Raw genomic sequence first — 23,938 nt, forward strand, 5'->3', positions numbered from 1 at the left:
TGTTCACAGCGCTAGCCACAGCACCACAGCATTATTTCGTCCATCTAGGAATCTTCAAACGACTTTTTAGGTTCCTTTTCAAAATAAACTTGTGGTCAATTATTCATTTACAGGAATTAGTGATCAGGATTGTGATTATAATTAGCGTTGAGCGTAGTATTGTGGAAGTAGGAATTGTGGTGAGGGAGGGAGAGAATTGAGGTACCATCACTGTGTGGCAGCCACTCTTGTTTTGCTCACCATATTAGCTTCGTGGTTCGCTATGGGGAACACATTTGTACATGGGTATATACAGTGTGTGTATGTATATAGTGTAATAACAGCAACAGGATTATGTTGAGAGGAGCTAAGAACATAAGAACAAAGGTAACGCCTGCAGAAGACCTATTGGCCCATACGAGGCAGCTGCTTTTGCCCCATACGAGGCAGCTGCTATTGGCCCATACGAGGCAGCTGCTATTGGCCCATACGAGGCAGCTGCTATTGGCCCATACGAGGCAGCTGCTATTGGCCCATACGAGGCAGCTGCTATTGGCCCATACGAGGCAGCTGCTATTGGCCCATACGAGGCAGCTGCTATTGGCCCATATGAGGCAGCCGCTATTGGCCCATACGAGGCACCTGCTATTGGCCCATACGAGGCAGCTGCTACGTGATGTTCTGAATGTGTTGATGGTAAATGTATATAGTGTGTGACAGTGTATAGTGTGTACATATGTTGTAAATATACATAAATGAGCATGAAACATTGGTGTGAATAACTGTATGATGAGAGGGGCAAAGTTGGCGAATACAATGTTGCAGTAACGCCTGCAGAATGCCTATTGGCCCATACGAGGAAGCTCCTATTGGCCCATACGAGGCAGCTCCTATTGGCCCATACGAGGCAGCTCATATTGGCCCATACGAGGCAGCTCATATTGGCCCATACGAGGCAGCTCCTATTGGCCCATACGAGGCAGCTCTTATTGGCCCATACGAGGCAGCTCCTATTGGCCCATACGAGGCAGCTCCTATTGGCCTATACGAGGCAGCTCCTATTGGCCCATATGAGGCAGCTCCTATTGGCCCATACGAGGCAGCTCCTATTGGCTCATACGAGGCAGCTCCTATTGGCCCATACGAGACAGCTCCTATTGGCCCATACGAGGCAGCTCCTAATGGCCCATACAAGGCAGCTGCTATAATTGGCCCATACATACATAAGAACATACATAAGAACAAAGGTAACTGCAGAAGGCCTATTGGCCCATTCGAGGCAGCTCCTATTCTATAACCACCCAATCCCACTCATATACTTGTCCAACCCGCGCTTGAAACAATCGAGGGACCCCACCTCCACCACGTTACGCGGCAATTGGTTCCACAAATCAACAACCCTGTTACTGAACCAGTATTTACCCAAGTCTTTCCTAAATCTAAACTTATCCAATTTATACCCATTATTTCGTGTTCTGTCCTGTGTTGATACTTTTAATACCCTATTAATATCCCCCTTGTTATGTCCATTCACCCACTTGTAAAGCTCTATCATGTCGCCCCTAACTCTTCGCCTTTCCAGTGAATGCAAATTAAGCTTTGTTAATCTTTCTTCATATGAAAGATTTCTAATTTGGGGAATTAACTTAGTCATCCTACGCTGGACACGTTCAAGTGAATTTATATCCATTCTATAATATGGCGACCAAAACTGAACTGCATAATCTAAATGGGGCCTAACTAGAGCAAGATATAGCTTGAGAACCACACCAGGTGTCTTGCTACTAACGCTGCGATTAATAAATCCAAGTGTCCGATTTGCCTTATTACGAACATTTATGCATTGATCCTTTTGTTTTAAATTCTTACTAATCATAACTCCCAGATCCCTTTCGCAATCCGACTTCGCAATCACAACACCATCTAGCTCGTATCTTGTAACTCTATCATCATTACCTAACCTCAGAACTTTACATTTATCAGCATTAAACTGCATCTGCCAATCCTTTGACCATTTCAAAACCCTATCTAGATCAACTTGAAGTGATAGTGAGTCCTCCTCCGAATTAATTTCCCTACCGATTTTCGTATCATCGGCAAATTTGCAAATGTTGCTACTCAAACCTGAATCTAAATCATTTATATATATTATAAACAACAGAGGTCCCAGGACAGAGCCTTGAGGCACTCCGCTTACAACATTTTCCCACTCTGACTTGATTCCATTTATACTAACTCTCTGTTTCCTTTGGTATAGCCATGCCCTAATCCAGCTTAATATAGCACCCCCAATACCATGAGACTCTATTTTTTAATCAGTCTTTCATGTGGCACTGTATCAAAAGCTTTGCTAAAGTCAAGGTATACAACATCGCAATCCTTACCACTATCAACTGCCTCAACAATGCTAGAATAAAAAGATAACAAATTTGTTAAACATGAACGGCCATTTATAAAACCATGTTGAGACTCGATTATTAATTTATGTTTTTCAAGATGAAGACGAATTTTATTTGCTATTATAGATTCGAGTAACTTTCCCACAATAGACGTTAGGCTAATTGGTCGATAGTTAGACGCAAGTGATCTATCTCCTTTCTTAAAAACTGGTATCACATTAGCAACTTTCCAAAACTCTGGCACTCTGCCTGACTCTATTGATTTATTAAATATGGTTGACAGTGGGTCACAAAGCTCCTCTTTGCATTCTTTAAGCACCCTGGCAAACACTTCATCCGGCCCTGGGGATTTGTTTGGTTTGAGTTTTACTATTTGTTTAAGAACATCCTCCCTGGTAACTGCTAAACTCGTCAACCTGTCCTCGTCCCCACCCACATAGACTTGTTCAGCTGAAGGCATATTGTTAAGTTCCTCTTTAGTAAATACAGATACAAAATATTTATTAAAAATACTACTCATCTCTTCATCACTATCTGTTATTTGACCTGTATCAGTTTTTAATGGACCTATCCTTTCCCTAGTCTTAGTACGATATAACTGAAAAAACCCTTTAGGATTTGTCTTTGCTTGCCCTGCTATGCGAACTTCATAGTTTCTTTTTGCTTTCCTTATCTCTTTTTTAACATTTCTAACCAGTTGTACGAATTCCTGTTCTAAAGTGACCTCCCCATTTTTAATCCTTTTGTACCAAGCTCTCTTTTTACCTATAAGGTTCTTCAAATTCTTTGTTATCCACTTTGGGTCATTAGTATTCGATCTATTCAATTTGTATGGTATACTACGTTCCTGTGCTTTGTTTAGAATATTCTTAAATAAGTTATATATTGAATCCACATCGAAATCCCCATTTAAGTCACCTATCGCTGGGTTCATGTCTCGCTCCAAGACCGGCCCACACCCCATACCCAAGACTTTCCAATCAATTTGACCCAAAAAATTTCTTAGGCTATTAAAATCAGCTTTTCGAAAATCTGGCACTTTAACAGAATTTTCTCCTACTGGTCTATTCCATTCTATGCTAAATCTGATTTCTTTGTGATCACTGTTCCCTAGCTCACTCCCTATTTCGATGTCATTAATTTGCTTTCCCTGTTAGTTAACACTAAATCTAAAATATTATTTTCCCGTGTTGGTTCCTTAATGTGTTGCGTAAGAAAGCAATCGTCAATTAATTCTAGAAAATCTTCTGCTTCACTATTCCCTGTTTTGTTCAACCAGTTTATTCCGCTAAAATTAAAGTCACCCATGACATAAATACTGTAAGATCTAGATGCTCTAGATATTTCATCCCATAGGTGCTTTGCTTCCATTCTGTCTAAATTTGGTGGCCTATATATTACTCCTATTATAATATTATTAGCTTTTTCGTTTAATTCTATCCAAATAGTTTCTGTGTGTGGCTCTGTTTTGATTCCCTCTTTGAGACTACATTTCAAATTGTCCCTAACATATATGGCTACTCCACCTCCTCGTCTAATATATCTATCTGTGTGAAATAGTTTAAATCCATATATTTGATATTCAGCTAATAGTTCTCTATTTTCTACATTCATCCACGTTTCGGTAAGTGCAATAATATCTATTTTTTCTGTGCAGACAAGAGCATTTAATTCGTTAATTTTATTTCTTAGACTTCTACTGTTAGTGTAATATACCCTAAGTGAATTGTTATTTTGCGGACCTTCTCTTTCCCTGATCGTTTTGCCAATTCCTTTCTCCCACAAACACATACTTTTATTACCTCCTTCCTCCAAATCAATTCCCATACCTCTATCTACTAACAGTTTAAACCCAAACAAACACCTCTAACCACTTCTTCCAACGAGTTCGCAACAGCAACAACCCCAGCTCTCGATAGATGCACCCCATCACGAGCATACATTTCATTTCTTCCATAGAAGTGTTCCCAGTTGTCTATGAAAGATATTGCATTTGATTTGCAATATCTTTCCAGCCGGCAATTGACACCAAGTGCCCTCGATATCCATTCATTTCCCACTCCCTTTCTTGGAAGAATGCCACATATGATCGGGATTCCTCCCTTGTTCCTAACTAATTCTATGGCTGTTTTATACCTCTGAATCAGTTCCTCACTCCTAACTCGACCAACATCATTTCCTCCCACGCTAATGCAAATAATGGGATTGTTCCCATTACCAGCCATAATATCATTCATGTTGTTTATAATATCACCAATGCCAGCTCCGGGATAGCAAACCCTTAACCTGTTCCCCCTATCTCTAGCACAAAACGCTCTATCCAAATACCTTATCTGGGAATCTCCCACAACTAATGTTTGCTTAGGTACCTTTACTTTCTGAGGGGCCTGCGCTTCCTTTCTCTTCGTTGCTTTCCCTTTTGCGCGATCCGCAGTCTCACCACAGCACTCGTCCTCCAAAACGACAAATGAATTAGAAGTTGCTATGGCGTTTGAAGGCGGCTTTATCAAAGTCTTCTTAAGGCCCCTGTCTTTCACAACTCTCCAAGACGAGGTCCCTTTACTACTGGTCTCCTCCTTCGTTACTTCTCGTTGTTCTTTAAGCTGACGCACCTCCTCCCGCAGAGAGTCCAACTCTGTCCTCAGGGCTCCCACTAGAGTCACCAGGTCCTTAACTACAACTTCCATATTGCTATGATAATATAACAACACTCAGGAGCTCCGGTTAACACAACCTCTCACTGTGACTTCGCCTGACTGATACGAGGCAGCTGCTACGTGATGTTCTGAATGTGTTGATGGTAAATGTATATAGTGTGTGACAGTGTATAGTGTGTACATATGTTGTAAATATACATAAATGAGCATGAAACATTGGTGTGAATAACTGTATGATGAGAGGGGCAAAGTTGGCAAATACAATGTTGGAGAAGTGAGGGAGGGAGGGCTGGCTGGGTGTGGCAGCTCTCACTCGCGGTGTTCTGAATGTGTTGATGGTGAATGTATATAGTGTGTGACAGTGTATAGTCTGTAAATAGATTGTATATATACATAAATTAGCATGATACATGGTAAATATGTGCAACGTGTGTACACAAGTGTCATGCACGTAACACAGTGTCCTTGGACAGTACGGATGTTTTACTGCCATAATATAGTGTACGTGTTCATTATCTTGAGGTTATCTTGAGATGATTTCGGGGCTTTTTAGTGTCCCCGCGGCCCGGTCCTCGACCAGGCCTCCACCCCCAGGAAGCAGCCCGTGACAGCTGACTAACACCCAGGTACCTATTTTACTGCTAGGTAACAGGGGCATAGAGTGAAAGAAACTCTGCCCAATGTTTCTCGCCGGCGCCTGGGATTGAACCCAGGACCACTGGATCACAAGTACAGCGTGCTGTCCGCTCGGCCGACTGGCTCCCTACATAGGATTATACATAGGATTAGCGCATAAAAACAAATAAAATGTATTTGGAACTGTGCGCAAAAAATTAACAAAAAATACATTCGCGGCAACTCGCGCGCCCCACCCCGGGCGCCCCACCGGCCCCGGGAGCTTACTGCACGGGCGCACATGGAATGATGACGTCACACGCCACCTTATGGACCCCATAGCAGCCAAAGTAAGGACAATTTCGAAATTCCATTGCTATACCCATATACAGGGAGGGGTTTTTGACACTTTCAGAACTAAAAAGAATTTTTTCCCGAGAATTTATTTCTTGCGCACTGGGGGGGGGTGTCATATTTATAGGCCGCACAGTTAAAGGGTTAAACCATGCAGCAGTTTGTTTTGGTTTGCCAACCTCTCTGGGTGTTTTCCTGGTGGTAGCAAATATGCTCAAACTTTAAATGTAAAGTTTTCATAGGTCATCACTCCCTGTGCCTCTCTGAGTGGACCAGGCTCTGACTCAGGGTCCCCAGTAGGCCAATAAGAACTCTGTGCCTGATGGCACCTGACAGCATGGCACTGATCAGTATATGATAGATTCAGGGAGCCAATGGGGCTCCCCACAGAAAAAATGTCTCCTAAACCAATAAGAGCATGTTTAATATATATTACTAATCCTGTAATGAACTACTGTAGATGGTATGCCATGAATTTTGTTTAATAAACTTCTTCCCAGTCATGAAGCAATAACTCATGAAAACAAAAAAGAGGCAGATACCTGAAACAATTCAAGCTTACCTCTGGGCTGAACTGAGGCCTGAAGGTTTTGTGTAGCTCTATGATGATTCGAAGACATACCATCACATTTTCCTCGTTATCTGTCTCCAAAAGACGAAACATAAGAGACAAGATAGGACGTAGGTACACCTTGAGTTGATCATTGCTTGGCAAACGATGAATCATCTCCAGGATTAATTTTCGAAGTTGCTGTAATCGGAGACAATATGCATTAGAGTATAGATATGTTTAAGAAACTAAGCGGAGGAAACTGCTCATATGTGAACTGTACTAAACGGTTTCTTTAGACAAGATTCTATTGTTAACATGGACAGGAATATGATCAGTCATGGCAAATCTACATTCTGCATCATGGATCTTTCAAAACATTCATGTCAAGCCATACAACTCACTCCAGCCCTAACGACATCGAGAAAGTTCATTCAACACTCGAAACCACTTTAAGCTGTACTTGACATGTAGAGAAATACTGTGATGAGAGTATACATTATTTGTTTGTATGGGCTTCATCAAATGAGATTTTATAAAGCAATGGCAAATAAAATGTCACCTAAAATATAGTACAGTATACTCTCATCTTGGTATTTTTCTAGTGTTGTTTGCACTTTGAGACGGTCCCAATAATTTAGGGGCTTTATCGTCTTTATATATGCTGTATATGTTCTCTGTATTCCCTCTATTTCAGCAATCTCTCCTGCTCTGAAGGGGGAAGTGAGTACTGAGCAGTACTCAAGATGGAACAGCACAAGTGATTTGAAGCATACAACCATTGTGATGGGATCCCTGGATTTGAAAGTTCTCGTAATCCATCCTATCATTTTTCTGGCTGATGAAATATTTGCTTGGTTATGCTCCCTAAACGTTAGGTCGTCAGACATCATTATTCCCAAATCCTTTACGTGCTGTTTTCCACCTATGGGCAGATTTGATTGTGTTTTATACCCTGTATTATGTTTAAGGTCCTCATTTTTACCATACCTGAGTACCTGGAATTTATCACTGTTAAACATCGTGTTATTTTCTGATGCCCAGTCAAAAACTTTATTAATATATGCTTCTAGTTTTTCAATGTCTTCTGCAGAGGTAATTTTCATGCTGATTTTTGTGTCATCTGCAAATTATGATACAAAACTGTGACTTGTATTTGAGTCTATATCTAATATGAGATATAAGGAAAGCAGTTGTGCAAGAACTGTACCCTGGGGTACAGAGCTTTTAACTGCATTTGGACTCTTATTTTATATGGTTGACAAATATGATCTATTTGTGTTCTGTTTGACAGAAAAATGAGTATCCACAGTCCTACTTTACCAGTTATTCCCATTAACCTCATTTTGTGTGATATCACTCCATGGTCACATTTATCGAATGTCCTAGTGAACTCTGTGTATAATGCTCTGCATTTCGCGTCTGGTCTTTCTGACGTATGTGTATCGCATTTTCTATGAAGATCAGGTGACTTCTTTAATGGTGTCCCAACTGCGGTCTTCCTAACAGTGATAGTATGAAGTTTCTTAGCAATCTTTCCGTCAGTGTTTTCTCTTATGAGGTTTTCTTCAATTTCAGACTATCTGAAAGTCAGTTTTGTTCTTTCTATCTTGGCTCTTTTTGGACCGGCAGCTCATGCCTAATACTATTGCTTTATATCGTCTGGCATTGGTGGAGCCGCTCCAGTTGCTTTTGGGGTGGATGTTAATTCTGCCACATTCAGCAAGCTTTCCCATGTGTTTTTGTTTTTTTTACCTCTGGCCAGTTCATGCACCGCCTGACCCTTCCTGGTCTTTGGATCGGTTTCTTTTTTTTCTTTCTTCTCTGTGCTTTGTTGTTACCCCTTCGGTTATCTTGAGTTATCTTGAGTTATTCGGGGCTTTAGTGTCCCCGCGGCCCGGTCCTCGACCAGGCCTCCACCCCCAGGAAGCAGCCCGTGACAGCTGACTAACACCCAGGTACCTATTTTACTGCTAGGTAACAGGGGCATCAGGATGAAAGAAACTCTGCCCATCGTTTCTCGCCGGCGCCCGGGATCGAACCCGGGACCACAGGATCACGCGTCCAGTGTTCTGTCCGCTCAGCCACCGGCTCCCTGGTTGGTGATTGTTTTTGCAAGGCCCTATTTTTGTTGGTTTCACTTCTGGGGGCTTGGGTAGGGGAGCTTCATGCTCACCTCCGGCTCCGGAGTTTTTGTTATTTTGGCCCTGGGCATCATTTTGTTGGGTTGCAGCTCTCTTCTTCTTTACTGGCGAAGAATGAGGCGGTGGGCTTCCGGAGGAGTCCTCTTGTGGTGGATGCTTGGTTGGTTCGGCCAGGGGTGCATCAAGTGCTATGTCCTGGTTGATACCTGGTTGATGGGGTTCTGGGAGTTCTTCTACTCCCCAAGCCCGGCCCGAGGCCAGGCTTGACTTGTGAGAGTTTGGTCCACTAGGCTGTTGCTTGGAGCGGCCCGCAGGCCCACATACCCACCACAGCCCGGTTGGTCCGGCACTCCTTGGAGGAATAAATCTAGTTTCCTCTTGAAGATGTCCACGGTTGTTCCAGCAATATTTCTTATGCTTGCTGGGAGGGTGTTGAACAACAGTAGACCTCTGATGTTTATACAGTGTTCTCTGATTGTGCCTATGGCACCCCTGCTCTTCAATGGTTCTATTCTACATTTTCTTCCATATCGTTCACTCCAGTACGTTGTTATTTTACTGTGTAGATTTGGTACTTGGCCCTCCAGTATCTTCCACATGTATATTATTTGATCTCTCTCTCATCTTCTTTCTAGTGAGTACATTTGGAGGGCTTTGAGACGATCCCAATAATTTAGGTGCTTTATCGCGTCTAAGCGTGCCGAATATGTTCTCTGTATTCCCTCTATTTCAGCAAGCTCTCCTGCTCTGAAGGGGGAAGTGAGTACTGAGCAGTACTCAAGACAGAACAACACAAGTGACTTGAAGAGTACAACCATTATGATGGGATCCCTGGATTTGAAACTTCTCATAATCCACCCTATCATTTTTTTTGGCTGATGCAATATTTGCTTGGTTATGCTCTCTAAATGTTAGGTCGTCAGATATCATTATTTCCAAATCCTTTACATGCTGTTTTCCTACTATAGGCACATTTGATTGTGTTTTGTACCCTGTATTTTGTAGAATGTCCTCATTTTTACCGTACCTGAGTACCTGGAATTTATCACTGTTAAACATCATGTTATTTTCTGATGCCCAGTCAAAAACTTTATTAATATCAGCTTGAAGTTTTTCAATGTCCTCAGCCGAGGTAATTTTCATACTAATTTTTGTGTCATCTGCAAAGGATGATACGAAACTGTGACTTGTTTTTTTGTCTATATCTGGTATGAGAATAAGGAAAAGCAGCGGTGCAAGGACTGTACCCTGAGGTACAGAGCTTTTAACTGCGCTTGGACTCAATTTTATATGGTTGACTGTTACTCGCAGTGTCCTGTTTGACAGAAAATTGAGTATCCAGCATCCTACTTTACCGGTTATTCCCATTGACTTCATTTTGTGCGCTATCACTCCATGGTCACATTTATCGAAAGCCTTTGCGAAGTCCGTGTATATCACATCAGCATTCTGTTTTTCTTCTAATGCCTCAATGACTTTGTCGTAGTGCTCAAGTAGCTGTGAGAGGCACGATCTTCCCGCTCGAAATCCATGTTGGCCTGGGTTGTGAAGGTCATTGGTCTCGATGAAATTGGTGACCTGACTCCTAATCACTCTCTCAAATACTTTTATAATGCGCGACGTTAATGCAACTGGTCTATAATTCTTCGCCAATGTTTTGCTCCCTCCCTTGTGTAGAGGGGCTATGTCTGCTACTTTAAGTGCATCTGGTATCTCTCCCATGTCCAAGCTCTTCCTCCACACTATACTGAGTGCCTGTGCTACCAGCACTTTGCATTTCTTTATAAATATTGAATTCCATGAATCTGGACCCGGGGCCGAGTGCATGGGCATGTTTTCAATTTCTCTTTCAAAGTCTAGTACACTCGTGTTGATATCAGTTATATTTACAGGGGTTTGGATATCCCACATAAAGAAATTGTCTGGGTCTTCCACTTTCATGTTGTTTATTGGAGTGCTAAACATGTCCTCATACTGCTTTTTTAGGATTTCACTAATTTCTTTGTCATCCTCCGTGTATGAACCTTCACTTGTACGAATAGGTCCAATACTGGCAGTGGTTTTTGCTTTTGATTTTGCATATTTGAAGAAGTATTTTGGATTTTTCTTTATTTCCTGAATTGCTTTCTGTTCTAACTGCCTTTCTTCAGTTTGATATGAGTGTTTCAATTTCCGCTTGATTTCTTCAATCTCCCTATTTAAATTATTCCTTCTTTGACGGGAAAGTCGTGTCTGCTTAACCCTTACACTGCTCAGGGGTCCTGGGGACATTTACACCCCTGTGCGCAAGAAAAAAAAATTAAAATTTTTTTTTTCGTCTTCTAAACATGTTAACACTTTCGCGCTTTAGATTAGAGATAACTCGTCACCGTTTTTTCTTACGATTCCGCATAACAGCCTACTTTTCTCGTCCATCGAAAAAATATTTCTATAAATTCCATTTTTTAACCGAAATGGATGGGGATACTCTCAGATTTTTCTCCATGAAATTCCCGTTCTCCCTCACCAAACACATGGCATCTCGGCCTACCCGGTCATGTGGTCGGCCCATTGTTTTGTTGACACGCCAAGTGCCCACACTGCGCTCCCCTCTCGCGGCAAACGTGACCCGTTTTACGCATTTATTTCCGTTCCGTTTCCGTTCTCATGTACCTAAAACCCATTCAATACCTTCAACATGGATGCTGCACCAGGAACAAGCAGTGGAACGCAAAACAAAGGTAGGAAATGTAGGAAAGCAGAAGAGATCGCCAGGATTTTCGATCTGTATCGTGGGGTCAATCTCACTCCATCCAAGATTCCCGACGTTGTTGAAGCCTTTTCAGGGTCTTCTGATGATGATTTGGAGGCTGACGAACCGGAAAATGATGTGCTTTATGAGGTTTCCACAAGTGATGATGATATTTCGAGTGAGAGTGAGGATGAGAGTGATGAAGAAGCCCCAGCCCCGCCACGCGGTAACCGCACGTGTCCAGTACCAAAAAGGGCTAGGCTGGGTGATGAGTGGAATCGTAGCAATACTCCTCCCATCGTTGATGACTTTACTGCAACCCCTGGCCTAACAATTCCACTACCTGCTACTCCTTTGCAGTTTTTACAATTATTTTTCACTAGAGTAGTGGTTGAATACTTAGCGTATGAAACAAATTTGCATGCCACACACGTCATACATCTCATGGCTGAGTCAGCAAGAAAAACGTGGAAACCAGTGTCGGTGAAAGAAATGGCCCGATATTTGGCCCTGTGCATACTGATGGGCATAGTGAAGATGCCTACAATGAGGATGTACTGGCAGACGAATCAGATGTGGCATTGTCGATTCTTCAACTTGTTTATGTCGTCTGCTCGGTTCCAACACATTTCTAAGTTCTTCCACATGTATAACAAAAAAGGCGTTCCAGTGAATAATAGTGACCGATTGATAAAAGTTAGACCACTAATGGACTATTTTTCAGAAAAATTTGAATCTGTATATATCCCCAAAAAAGAATTGAGTCTCGATGAGGGTACAATGGCATGGCGCGGCCGCCTCTCTTTCAAGGTCTACAATCCCAACAAGCCTGATAAATATGGTGTAAAATTTTATATGTTGGCCGAAGGGAAATCAGGCTACATATATAAATTTGATGTGTATTGTGGAATTGGAAAAACGACAGTGGAAACCGTGATGGGGTTGATGGCGCCCTTAGTCAACAAGGGTTATCATTTGTATATGGATAACTACTATAACTCGGTAAGCCTAACAGAACAATTACGTGAAGTGGGTGTTTACACATGTGGCACACTTAAGACTCCAACGTGGCGCCCCCAAGGATCTGCAACAAGTGGTAAAGGGTAAAATGGCAACCGACACGACCGTATACATGCGTAAGGATAACACCTTTGTTATAGTTTGGAAGGACAAGCGCCCCGTCTCTGTCTATCACCAATATCCACAATGCCGACACTACTCAAGCACAGCGCAGGAAACGCGTTCGTAAACGTGACGGGAGAACTGGAGTAGAAATTGTGAAAATGAACAAACCCAAGGCCATAGTGGATTACAATAAGTTCATGAAAGGTGTTGATCATTTTGATCAAATGGTCAAATATTATGAGTTTGCAAGAAAAACCCACAAATGGACCAAGAAGATCACTTTCTATTTTCTACAAATGGCCATGCACAATGCATACGCATTGTATAACCACTACTCAACAGATACAAAAAAACTAACACTATTAGAGTTTCACGCAGTAGGAATAAAAGCCTTATTGGCGTGGAACAGCGAGGAATGGCCAACAACAACAAGTATACCACATGTTCCCGACATAGATGCCAGCGCAGCTCCTCCTGCTGACGCGGCAGTTTCAACACCCGGCACATTTGGTGCGAGGCGTCCTCTGTTCACCTCAACACCTCAAGCCCACTCATCAACCACAAATTCTGAAATGGACATTGAGGACATAGAACCACTTGATGTTTCTGATTTCATAGAAGATTCTACTACAAGTTTGGTGGTTCCTGTAGAAGACAATATTCCTCCAGTGCATCCAAGAAATACAAGAATTATAGATTCAGAACAACGTCTCAACTACAAGTTGACGCATGAACTCGTGCACTTGGCTAAAAAAAGAAGATGCCGTATTTGTTTCAAGTCTGGCAAAAGGAGGGACGTGATATATGGATGTAAAACTTGTGATGTGGCACTGTGCGCTGCGCCTTGCTACACAAGGTACCACCGAAGAAAGATATTTTGGGTGGAGAAAAAATAACCACCGGCAACAGCTTCACTCCACCTAAGAAACATCAGATGAGCAACTTCAGGATCAGAAGCCTGAAGATGGTGGAGTGAAGAAAAAATGCTCAACTGTTGATCTTCAATCAACATAGACAGGGTAAGTACACCTATTTGGAATTTTTTATCATCTATAAGAAGTTATATTATATACGTTTTGTAGAGAATTTATTTGCGAATTTTTTGGTACCAGAATGAATATTATATCACATAAACTTCTATGAGTAAAAAAAACCAGCGTTGAATGTAATTAAACGCCATTTTCTGGGTGAGACCCGGAGGCTCCCCGGAGCTTTACCGGCTGATATGCTAATGTCAGACTTTGGCATCAGTCATGTGTATGGAGTTCTAGGGCCTACCGGGGACCACGAGCCAGAACCTGGCCCCCTCAGAGAGGCAAGGGGAGCAATGGCCTATAGAAACCCCCGTGTGGTTGGAAGCATTCTATGTCTGCCATCGACCGGGTCAAGCATCCAGAAAGGTAAGCATTCCAAAGCAAACCCCTATTCTGGTGAAAATTGCTACCTAAGCCGAACTAGTGGATAGAACTCTTCAACAGAAAACAAGGAAACTAGTATGACGTCATACGTCACCGCGCCGCTGTCTGCGCAGCTCCCCCCTCCCCAGGAGGGGGAAGGGGGAGCCCCAGACCTCCCATGCCGGCTATCCACCCACCAGTTCTGAGGCTGGATGTCAAAACACGCGAAAAACGCCGACCGGAGGGAGGGAGGGTTGCCGGGGAGCCTCCGGGTCTCACCCAGAAAATGGCGTTTCATTACATTCAACGCTGGTTTTCTGGGGGGAGCCCCGTCGGCTCCCCGGAGCTAACTACCCACAGAGGAAGGTCAAAGGGACAAAACCGGGAGGCGGACACCACGCACCCCCCAAGGAGGCGAGACAACTGGCAGCAAATGCCAACCCAAGGCGCCACAGCCCCGAAAATCCTGGGAACAACACGAGAACCACGAGCAGCAAGGCCCCTGCACGAACACCAAAAATCCATGCCCGAAAGACTGCAAGGCCACGTCGCCCAGATGGCAGCGAGAGCAGCGAAGCCACGAACGCCACAGGCATGAGGGAAGAACACAGGCAGCTTAGCCACAAGAACACGGCTGACCACCTGGGACACCATCACCCGCGAACCGGGAAGAACAGAACCGGATCAACGCAAAACGCGCTCCGGACCCAAACGCCGTGGCACGCAAACAACAGCGGAGGGCCGCCACTGAACACACAAACGACACCCCCGGCCCGACCAACGAAGCACCAACAAACCCTGGACCCCTCCAGAATGCAGCAGCCCCACCCCGCGCCAGAAAAGATGGAGACTGCTGCCATCAAACAACCAAAACGCTAAAACCAAAGGAGCAAGAAAACGCAGCGAACCGACCCCGAGAGGCAAAGGCCCAAAGGAAAGAGCCGACGAAAAAACACACCGGAACCGAAGGGGCACTACCAACCGAGGAGAAGACAGCACGCTGACCAGAGACCAGGATGGTGCAAGCGGCGCACGAACAGGCCGGAGGTGAAACGACGCACAAGACAGCTGACTAACGGTGCAGAAGCAACACCAAGACCGAAAGCAAGCTGAAGCGGCTCCGCCTGCGCCGCACGAAAAGAGGCGACAGTATGTGGCAAGACGACGGCCCCCAACCCCCACTAGAAAACCAAGCCGAGAGTAAACCAAGCCAACAAGAGTAACCACCTAAGAAGGGACAGGAAAAGGAAGGACCGCCAAAATACCCCATACTGCCGCCAAGAGAAGCACGCAGGTGGGACACCTACCACGAAGCCACCCGACCACCAACCGGAGGCAAGACCACAAGGCAGAACATAAGCAGCCCTGACAAGGCCCCCCCGAGCCCAGGAAAAAGGCGGAGCCGCGAGAAGATCTCGGGCGCGACCACCGAAACCCAGGCGGCACAAGGAGATGGAACGTCTGCCAAACAGAAAAACTCCCCAAAGCATGCAAGCCCGCCAGGAGTTCAGAAACAACGGGTCCGACGCGAGACATCGCAAGAACCCCCCCCCCCCAAAAAAAAAAACCAACCGGCAGGGCAGGAAAACCAAAGAAGGCGGAAGGGTCGCCGCCAGAACAGGACCCGAACCAAGGGGCACGAACAACTGCAATAGACCGAGACAAATAAGCACATCACAGGACACAGGCTGACCAACGCCTAAGAATACACGCAGAACATCCCTGCTGCAGAGGAGGCAGGAAGAAAGAGCAGAAGCACAAAAAAAAAAAAAAAAAAAACCAGGAGAACAACCAGGGGTGGACAATCAGGCAGGGACAAAAACCGCACGCAATCCCCAGGCACAAAACGGCAGCAAAGCGCCACTCCACAACCGGACACAGGAACAAGGACACGCCACCGTGAAACACGGTACCAATGCACACATGCAGCAGCAGCAGCAACTTGTAAATAGCAACTCCCCTCTGCAAAGGCAGAGAACGGAGCAGGCAGACCCCAGACAGGGCCAACGGAGACACTACAAAAACCTTGCAGGCCCAGAAACCTGCACCAGGCGACCAACGGCGGAGAAACCCCGCTCGATACCTGCTGGATGAGGTACTGGGAGCTCTTTTACACCTGAAGCCCGGTCCAAGGCTAGGCCAGACCGGTCAGAGGATGGCCCACCAGGCAGCTGCTAGGAGCAGTCCACCGGCCCACATACCCCCACAACCAGGACGGGCCGGAACTGCCATACGAAAACAGGCCAGTGCGCCCTGGAAGGCCACGGACGAACCAGCAAGAAGGCTTATGCTCGCAAGTAGGTCGTGTAACAAGCACAGACCACTGATGGTAATACAGTGTCCCCCAAAAGTGCCAATAGCACCACTGCACTCCACTGGTACTATCCCGCAAGTTCTACCAGATAGGCGGGACCCAAGAGCCAGAGCTCAAATCCTGCAAGCACAGCCCGGAGCCTCACCAGGTGAGTACAGAACCAACCCTACAACCCCCACACCTCACAACATTAAAAAGGGAGGGTCCCCTGAATGACACCAGCATGGGTTGGACATGCACATGAGGGGGGACAGGAAGGGGTGATAAGGGACAGTCACTGGTGTGCGAACGGTCTCAGTCGTACAAAATATACCTAAATAAAGACAGGTATAGAAACACCGCCGCATCCAGCGCCCGGCCAAAAGACGCCAGACTGCAGAAACTCACCTGGCGAATGGTGGCACGAACTTGACACGACTCAACCGTGCCCAGAAGAACTTGAGAGCACCGCCAGGTGAAGACGCCAGAGCCGGACCCTGCCGGACCCGCAGGAGAACAGGGAGAGGCGAAGGAGGCGGTCCACACCCATGACAGGGAAAACCGCGGTGTCCTCCCCACAACAGGGAACCAGGACACCCCCGGCGCGAAGGGGCACATACCGCAGCCAGGGAGAAGAATGAGAGGCGAAGCACTGTAGCAAAAAAGGGCGCAAAACCCCAGCACTGAAACACCGCCCAGACCAAAACAAACTCCACGGCGCATGCGCATAACACGCTGGCCGAACCGCACACCCTCCCTGCGGGAAGGCGCCAGCCAGGACTACTGCACGAGAAAAGGAGCCAAAAGAGGAAGCAGGAACAAGAAAACCGGCCAAAGAAGCAAAGAGCCCAAAAAGGAATCCAACCGGGCGACAAGTAGCCCAACCGGGCGACAAGTAGCCCAACCGAGCGACAAGTAGCCCAACCGGGCGACAAGTAGCCCAACCGGGCGACAAGTAGCCCAACCGGGCGACAAGTAGCCCAACCGGGCGACAAGTAGCCCAACCGGGCGACAAGTAGCCCAACCGGGCGACAAGTAGCCCAACAGGGCGACAAGCAGCCCAACAGGGCGACAAGTAGCCCAACAGGGCGACAAGTACGAGGAGCCGACAGACGTTCCAATAATGCGGGAAGTAGCGAAAAACCTTCCCGTACCCTCGAGAACACAGAAGCCAACACTAGTCCCGAAGGCACACGAAGGCGCAGGCGCACCCGAGATCAGAAGTCACGCAGAACCCCACCGAACGGGGAAACATGACAAAAACACCGTCCCAAAAAAGGGGGGGAGAGGAAACATCCACCCACAGGACGGAACCAACCGACTCAAAGGCCAAGGAACCGAGCCCGGGGAGGGGCCGACGTCCAACAGCACGTACGGCGAGTGGGGAGGAAAGACCCCACTCCGCGTAACCACAAGCCCCGCCTAGAGGGGGATAAAAACCCCCACGGGGTCTAACGGGGCCAAGGCCCCCCCAAGTCAGCCCCTCCCCAGCCCCGGGAACCTACACGACAGGCCCCGGGGCCGAGCCGTTCCCCCAAAGCCCCGGCCGTACCAGAAAACCGGGGCAGCCGTGAAAACACTAAGGAAGGGAGCCCACTGGCAGACTCATACAACACGGCTGGAGGAACAGGCCCAAATGCCCCCGTCACTACCCCGGAAGGGGAATTCCCCGAGACTGCCCGAGTCTCAACACCACCAAAAACCCCGCCCCGAACCTACAGACCGTAAGGAACCGGATGCAGGCAGGGTGAACCAGGGGAAAAGACAAGGGGGCGTGGATGGAACCGAAGCAGCCAACACCCCCAAGTCTCAAAACGAACTACAACGGGGCAGCCCCGGGGCTCCCGGGGAGGAAACCACGAGAACGTTGCCACCACCAAGGCTCAAGTGCAACGCCCCTGCTGCCCGCACCCGCTGTGTTAGCACAACTGGGTAACCGAGCCACAACGAGCAACCAAACTCGCAGGACTCCGGGTCGAAGGTGTCACCGACCCCACAGGCAGCAGACGGAGGCAAAACAGAGTCACCCAGAGACAAAAGGTGAGAGCAACCCTCAAACTCGCTGGAAGCGAGGGGGGGGCTCTGGGGTCACATCCATCGGACCCGCGCGCCCCCAGGGGTGTCCCAGGGTCCCGAGCGTTTACTTTAAGAGGACTCGCGCTCAGGTAGTCCCAGGCAGGGTACTGCTAACCGGCACCCAAAGCTACCAAACAACTTTCTAAGAGCTGAACCCCCGGGACGTGTACACTCACGGGGACCTAGCAGGGGGCACCACCAGAAAATACTCAGAACACAAGGGACACAGGGGGCAAGAACGACGGCAGACCCCCCCACCAGGTAGATAAACAAAAAGAAAAAGAAAACCCCGCAAGAGGACAGCGTACCCAAGCGGAACAGAGCCGGCCGCTATGATTGGTAAAGACAAGCTGCACAGTACCCCGCGCCCCACCAGTGCAAACACTGCCCCTTACTCTAAGGCGAACAAGGGAGACAGAACCCCCGAGCACACAAAGAGCGGCCGAAAACCAAGCAGTAAACGGCCAAGCAGGGGCAGGACCCAAGGAACTTGTGGAAGGTGGCCCCAAGGGCAGTACTTACAGGGCACCTAGGGAAGGGAACCCTAGGTGCATGCAGCCCGAGTACTGAAGAATCACTCCCGGCTCACGCACCACCTAGAAAACAGACACCACACTCAAGGTACAGTGCTGAAACAACCACTGGAGCCGGAGCACATAACCATTGCCTATAGCATCAGCCGAAGAACTGGTGGGTGGATAGCCGGCGTGGGAGGTCTGGGGCTCCCCCTTTCCCCTCCTGGGGAGGGGGGAGCTGCGCAGACAGCGGCGCGGTGACGTATGACGTCATACTAGTTTCCTTGTTTTCTGTTGAAGAGTTCTATCCACTAGTTCGGCTTAGGTAGCAATTTTCACCAGAATAGGGGTTTGTTTTGGAATGCTTACCTTTCTGGATGCTTGACCCGGTCGATGGCAGACATAGAATGCTTCCAACCACACGGGGGTTTCTATAGGCCATTGCTCCCCTTGCCTCTCTGAGGGGGCCAGGTTCTGGCTCGTGGTCCCCGGTAGGCCCTAGAACTCCATACACATGACTGATGCCAAAGTCTGACATTAGCATATCAGCCGGTAAAGCTCCGGGGAGCCGACGGGGCTCCCCCCAGAAAAAAAACACAAAGTATGTTTGGGGGTGTGGCAGGTGTGGCTCTGGGTGTGGCGGGCGTGTGGCAGTGGGTTCCCTTTAGCCGTTGATATATCCAACACGTGGGAAATATTTGTATGTGTTATGTATATGTCTGTGTAGGGAATTTTACTGCGATCACTGTCATACAAATTATAAAATGTTTCAACAAGTATAAACATGACTAACATCAAACGAACGAAAACAATGCGTTCGTTTCTGCCGCGAACGCATACTGAGCGACGTGGTTCTATATTTGGCGCTTCTCTTACACATGCTTTGTACAAATGTTATACATTTCATCTTATAGAAAATTTTATTGCGAACACATTGGTATAAAAAAGAAATACGTACATAGAAAAGTAGGGTCAGGAAACGCATAAATGTATAAACTTTCCAAGCATGATTTCCCCCTGTGTTTTCGCCAGTGCGCTCGCGGCTAACTACTCTCCACTTCACACACTCTTGCGGGTTAGCAATTACCTATATTAAACATTCATATGCATATGTCCGTGTAAAGAATTTTATTGCGATTCCAATGATACCAAAATTAGCGATGTAGGACAACTGTAGGCTTCGCAACCATTAAGAGAGTGGAAACATTTTGTTGCTGTTTGGCGCTCTCGGCGAGTGATCTGCATAGTTTTTTATTTGGTGTTGATACTCCTTATGCTTGGGCGGCATTTTATAGGTATGCTCTTATAGACAATTTCATTGCAAACACAGTGATACCAAATTTAAATACGTGCGCCTTCAATTATTGTCAGGACAGTCAAAAGAGTGTACACTTTTTCGGTCTTACCGCGTAGGCGCGCGAAGTGCCGAAAGCATCTGTGGTATTGATTTTTTTTGAGCGCCGAGAGCGCGAAAGTGTTAATTTGTGTCCCCTGAGCACAGGAAAAATAAAAAAAAAATCGTAGGTGACATATTTTGGGCGCAATTGACCGAGGAAGTCTGGCAAAAAGTGGGCGTTGACAGAGCGGTCGTCAGACCCGGTCAGCGTCACCCGCGCTGACAGGTAGGAATTGCCACAAAGATATTATTACCTAATTGTTTCAATGTCTCCGATTGATTTTTTCTCAGTTTTTTTGCAGTAATATTATTCAATAGTGTGTATTGTAATATATTTATATAATAAAAGTGGTGAATAATCGCTATACTCAAAAGTATGATGTGCATATTAGTGATTCAATTATTATGCTTATAAAACAATAAACAAATAGTTTTGCTGCTATTACACTCTATACACAGGTTATATATAAGTATCTGCATGTTTTGGTCACCATAACGAACCACTAAGTTGGTATTGAGAGTCGAAAAGCAACGAGGAGTTACCACCACACACCAGCCAGCCACTCACTGCCACTCCCTCAACACACGCACTAAACTTTCTTACCCAACAATACCATTTGTGGTGTTATTACACTATATACAGACGTTATATATAAGTATGTATATATTTTGTTCACCACAACTGTACAGCTAAGCTGATATAGTTAGTTCAGGCACTAAGAGTCGTCGCTATACACAGATGGCGGCTGGCGGCTCCCTCACTCATTCAAGGTCACACGCACTAAACTTTCTCCCCAACAATACTGTTTGCAGTGTTATTACCCTATATACACATATTATATATAAGTATCTACATGTTTTATGCACCGTAACTGTACACCTAAGCTTGTAGTGCGCCCAAAGAGCATAGTGGCCACCCTCTAAACAACTAGACAAATCGTGCAGACGACGTCACCTCCGTCACCCATATGGCTCCTCCCAGCATAATCCTTTTGCTGTTATTACACTAATACAAACATTATATATAAGTATCTACATTTGTAATTACCTAAATGTAATTACCTAAGTGTAGTTACAGGATGAGAGCTACGCTCGTGGTGTCCCGTCTTCCCAGCACTCTTTGTCATATAACGCTTTGAAACTACTGACGGTCTTGGCCTCCACCACCTTCTCCCCTAACTTGTTCCAACCGTCTACCACTCTGTTTGCGAAAGTGAATTTTCTTATATTTCTTCGGCATCTGTGTTTAGCTAGTTTATATCTATGACCTCTTGTTCTTAAAGTTCCAGGTCTCAGGAAATCTTCCCTATCGATTTTATCAATTCCTGTTACTATTTTGTATGTAGTGATCATATCACCTCTTTTTCTTCTGTCTTCTAGTTTTGGCATATTTAATGCCTCTAACCTCTCCTCGTAGCTCTTGCCCTTCAGTTCTGGGAGCCACTTAGTAGCATGTCTTTGCACCTTTTCCAGTTTGTTGATGTGCTTCTTAAGATATGGGCACCACACAACTGCTGCATATTCTAGCTTTGGCCTAACAAAAGTCGTGAACAATTTCTTTAGTATATCACCATCCATGTATTTAAAAGCAATTCTGAAGTTAGAAAGCGTGGCATAGGCTCCTCGCACAATATTCTTTATGTGGTCCTCAGGTGATAGTTTTCTATCTAGAACCTCCCCTAGATCTCTTTCTTTATCAGAATTCTTTAAAGATTTCTCACATAATATATAGGTTGTGTGGGGTCTATGTTCTCCTATTCCACATTCCATAACATGGCATTTATTAACATTAAATTCCATTTGCCAAGTGGCGCTCCATGTACTTATTTTGTCCAGGTCTTCTTGAAGGGCATGACAATCATCTAAGTTTCTTATCCTTCCTATTATCTTAGCATCATCAGCAAACATGTTCATATAATTCTGTATACCAACTGGTAGATCATTTATGTAGACAATAAACATCACTGGTGCAAGAACTGAACCCTGTGGTACTCCACTTGTGACATTTCTCCAGTCCGATACATTGCGTTCATTGATACATTGTGTTCACCATAGAGAACCACTGACCTGGTATGGTGAATGCAAACAATAACAGGTAGCCACACAGTCAGTAAACGATGCTGTCTCCCTCCGCCTCTCAGCATCACTCCTCCCACAGCGCTAATTATTACATCAATCCTGCTATTATCACAACCCTGGTTATTTATATCACAGTCATGGGTCATCTGTAATATTGTCATCGCTAAATAATAACAATTATATATTTATTTTGACATTTTTCGGCGATGCTGTGGTCACAAGCTGAACAGCAATGCTGTTCGCTCATGCTGCATGCACCAGCCTTGGTTGTTTCAACAGCACTGTGCCTCTCACACCTGAGAATATTGCCTACGATTTTTTTTAAAAATGGCATCTGTTTACAAGAGCCCTGAGGAAGCTACTGTGAACCCCGTGAAGCCGCGGGCCATTTGAATCGGGCCTGGCACCCTATGGCATATATATACGCCATGCGCACAGTGGGACATGTTACTCAGGGCGTATATATACGCCATGCGCAGTTTAAGGGTTAAGCATTTCTGTTACTTTTTTCCTACTTTTATAGTGTCGTCTGCATTCTCTTTCTACTTTGATCTCTTTCTGGCTTTCCTCAAAGAAACATGTTTCAGACAGACTTGATACGCTTCCGAAGTCAGCTTTTCTATTCTTTCTGTAGGACTTGTATTACTTAGAACAGTTTCCCATGGAATATTTGTAAGTTCCCTGTTTATTATCTCCCAGTCTATCCTTTTATTATTAAAATTGAATTTACTGAATAACTCCTCTCGCTTGATCAGCGTGTTAGGTCTATTCTGAGTATTGATGGTCGTTTGCACTTCAATGAGCTTGTGATCTGAGTATGTGGTATCTGAGATCGTAAAGTCCCTGATAATGTCTTCATTGTTCGTAAAGACCAGATTTAGAATATTTTAATTTCTCGTTGTGTTGCACTTCTCGGACATTTTCAATGTCCGTGGTGGCTTTGCACCGCTACCTACGGGCCACTGGTTCTTTGATGGCCGACGCTCTTTGGGTGGATCCGGTTTCCCTGGTTCCCTGTTCCAGGGCTCATGTTCCAGGTTGTCTACAGTGTCATAAAATCCAGCCAGCCTGCGGTCTACCCTCATGTCCATGATGCGAGGATATTCATGGTGCTCACGGCCGTGTTCGGTAACATGTGTTGGGTTGACATTTGGGCACAGGGGTTTTGAAGGTCGAACAAGGTCCTGGCCACCAGGTACCTTGTGAATGTCCCAGGGTCTGTCCGGCTTTGTGTCGCTTTGGAGCATTTATCCCGGCCAACGGTTCCTTCTACAGACTGAGACGTGTGGAGTACCTACCTCCTGGGTAAATCCCTATTTTTCCTTCTCTGTGGGTAGTTAGCTTCAGGGAACTGACAGGGGTCCTCCAAGAAAGCCAGTGTTGAATATAATTAATCACCCTTTTCTGGGGGTAGCCCTGGAAACTCCATGACACCCTCCTCCCTCCAGTCGGCGGTTTCATCAGACTTCGTACATGTACTGGAGGGATGGACAGTGACAGTGAACGGTGGAAGGGTAGACTGAGCCGACTACTCCCTCTCCCCCCCCCTGGGGGAGGGGGTTCCACTAACGAGCTGAAGTACTAGTTTTCTTGCAGAGTTGCTAGTTTTGGTTTGTTTCTTTATTGAA

The 23,938-nt window shown here is 45.8% G+C and overlaps 1 protein-coding gene across 7 annotated transcripts in view; it reads right to left on the minus strand.

Moving 5' to 3' along the window:
* Nipped-A (Transcription-associated protein Nipped-A) overlaps positions 1-23,938 on the minus strand; it is a 331,196-nt gene that overhangs the window by 296,843 nt on the left and 10,415 nt on the right. For all 7 annotated transcript variants that reach the window (XM_045738328.2, XM_045738364.2, XM_045738341.2 and 4 more), the window contains exon 4: positions 6,567-6,755. In XM_045738328.2, the coding sequence (XP_045594284.1) occupies positions 6,567-6,755 (189 nt within the window). The remainder of the gene's footprint in view (positions 1-6,566; positions 6,756-23,938) is intronic.

The sequence above is a fragment of the Procambarus clarkii genome, chromosome 55, assembly GCF_040958095.1.
Source record: "Procambarus clarkii isolate CNS0578487 chromosome 55, FALCON_Pclarkii_2.0, whole genome shotgun sequence".
Lineage (NCBI taxonomy): Eukaryota > Metazoa > Arthropoda > Malacostraca > Decapoda > Cambaridae > Procambarus > Procambarus clarkii.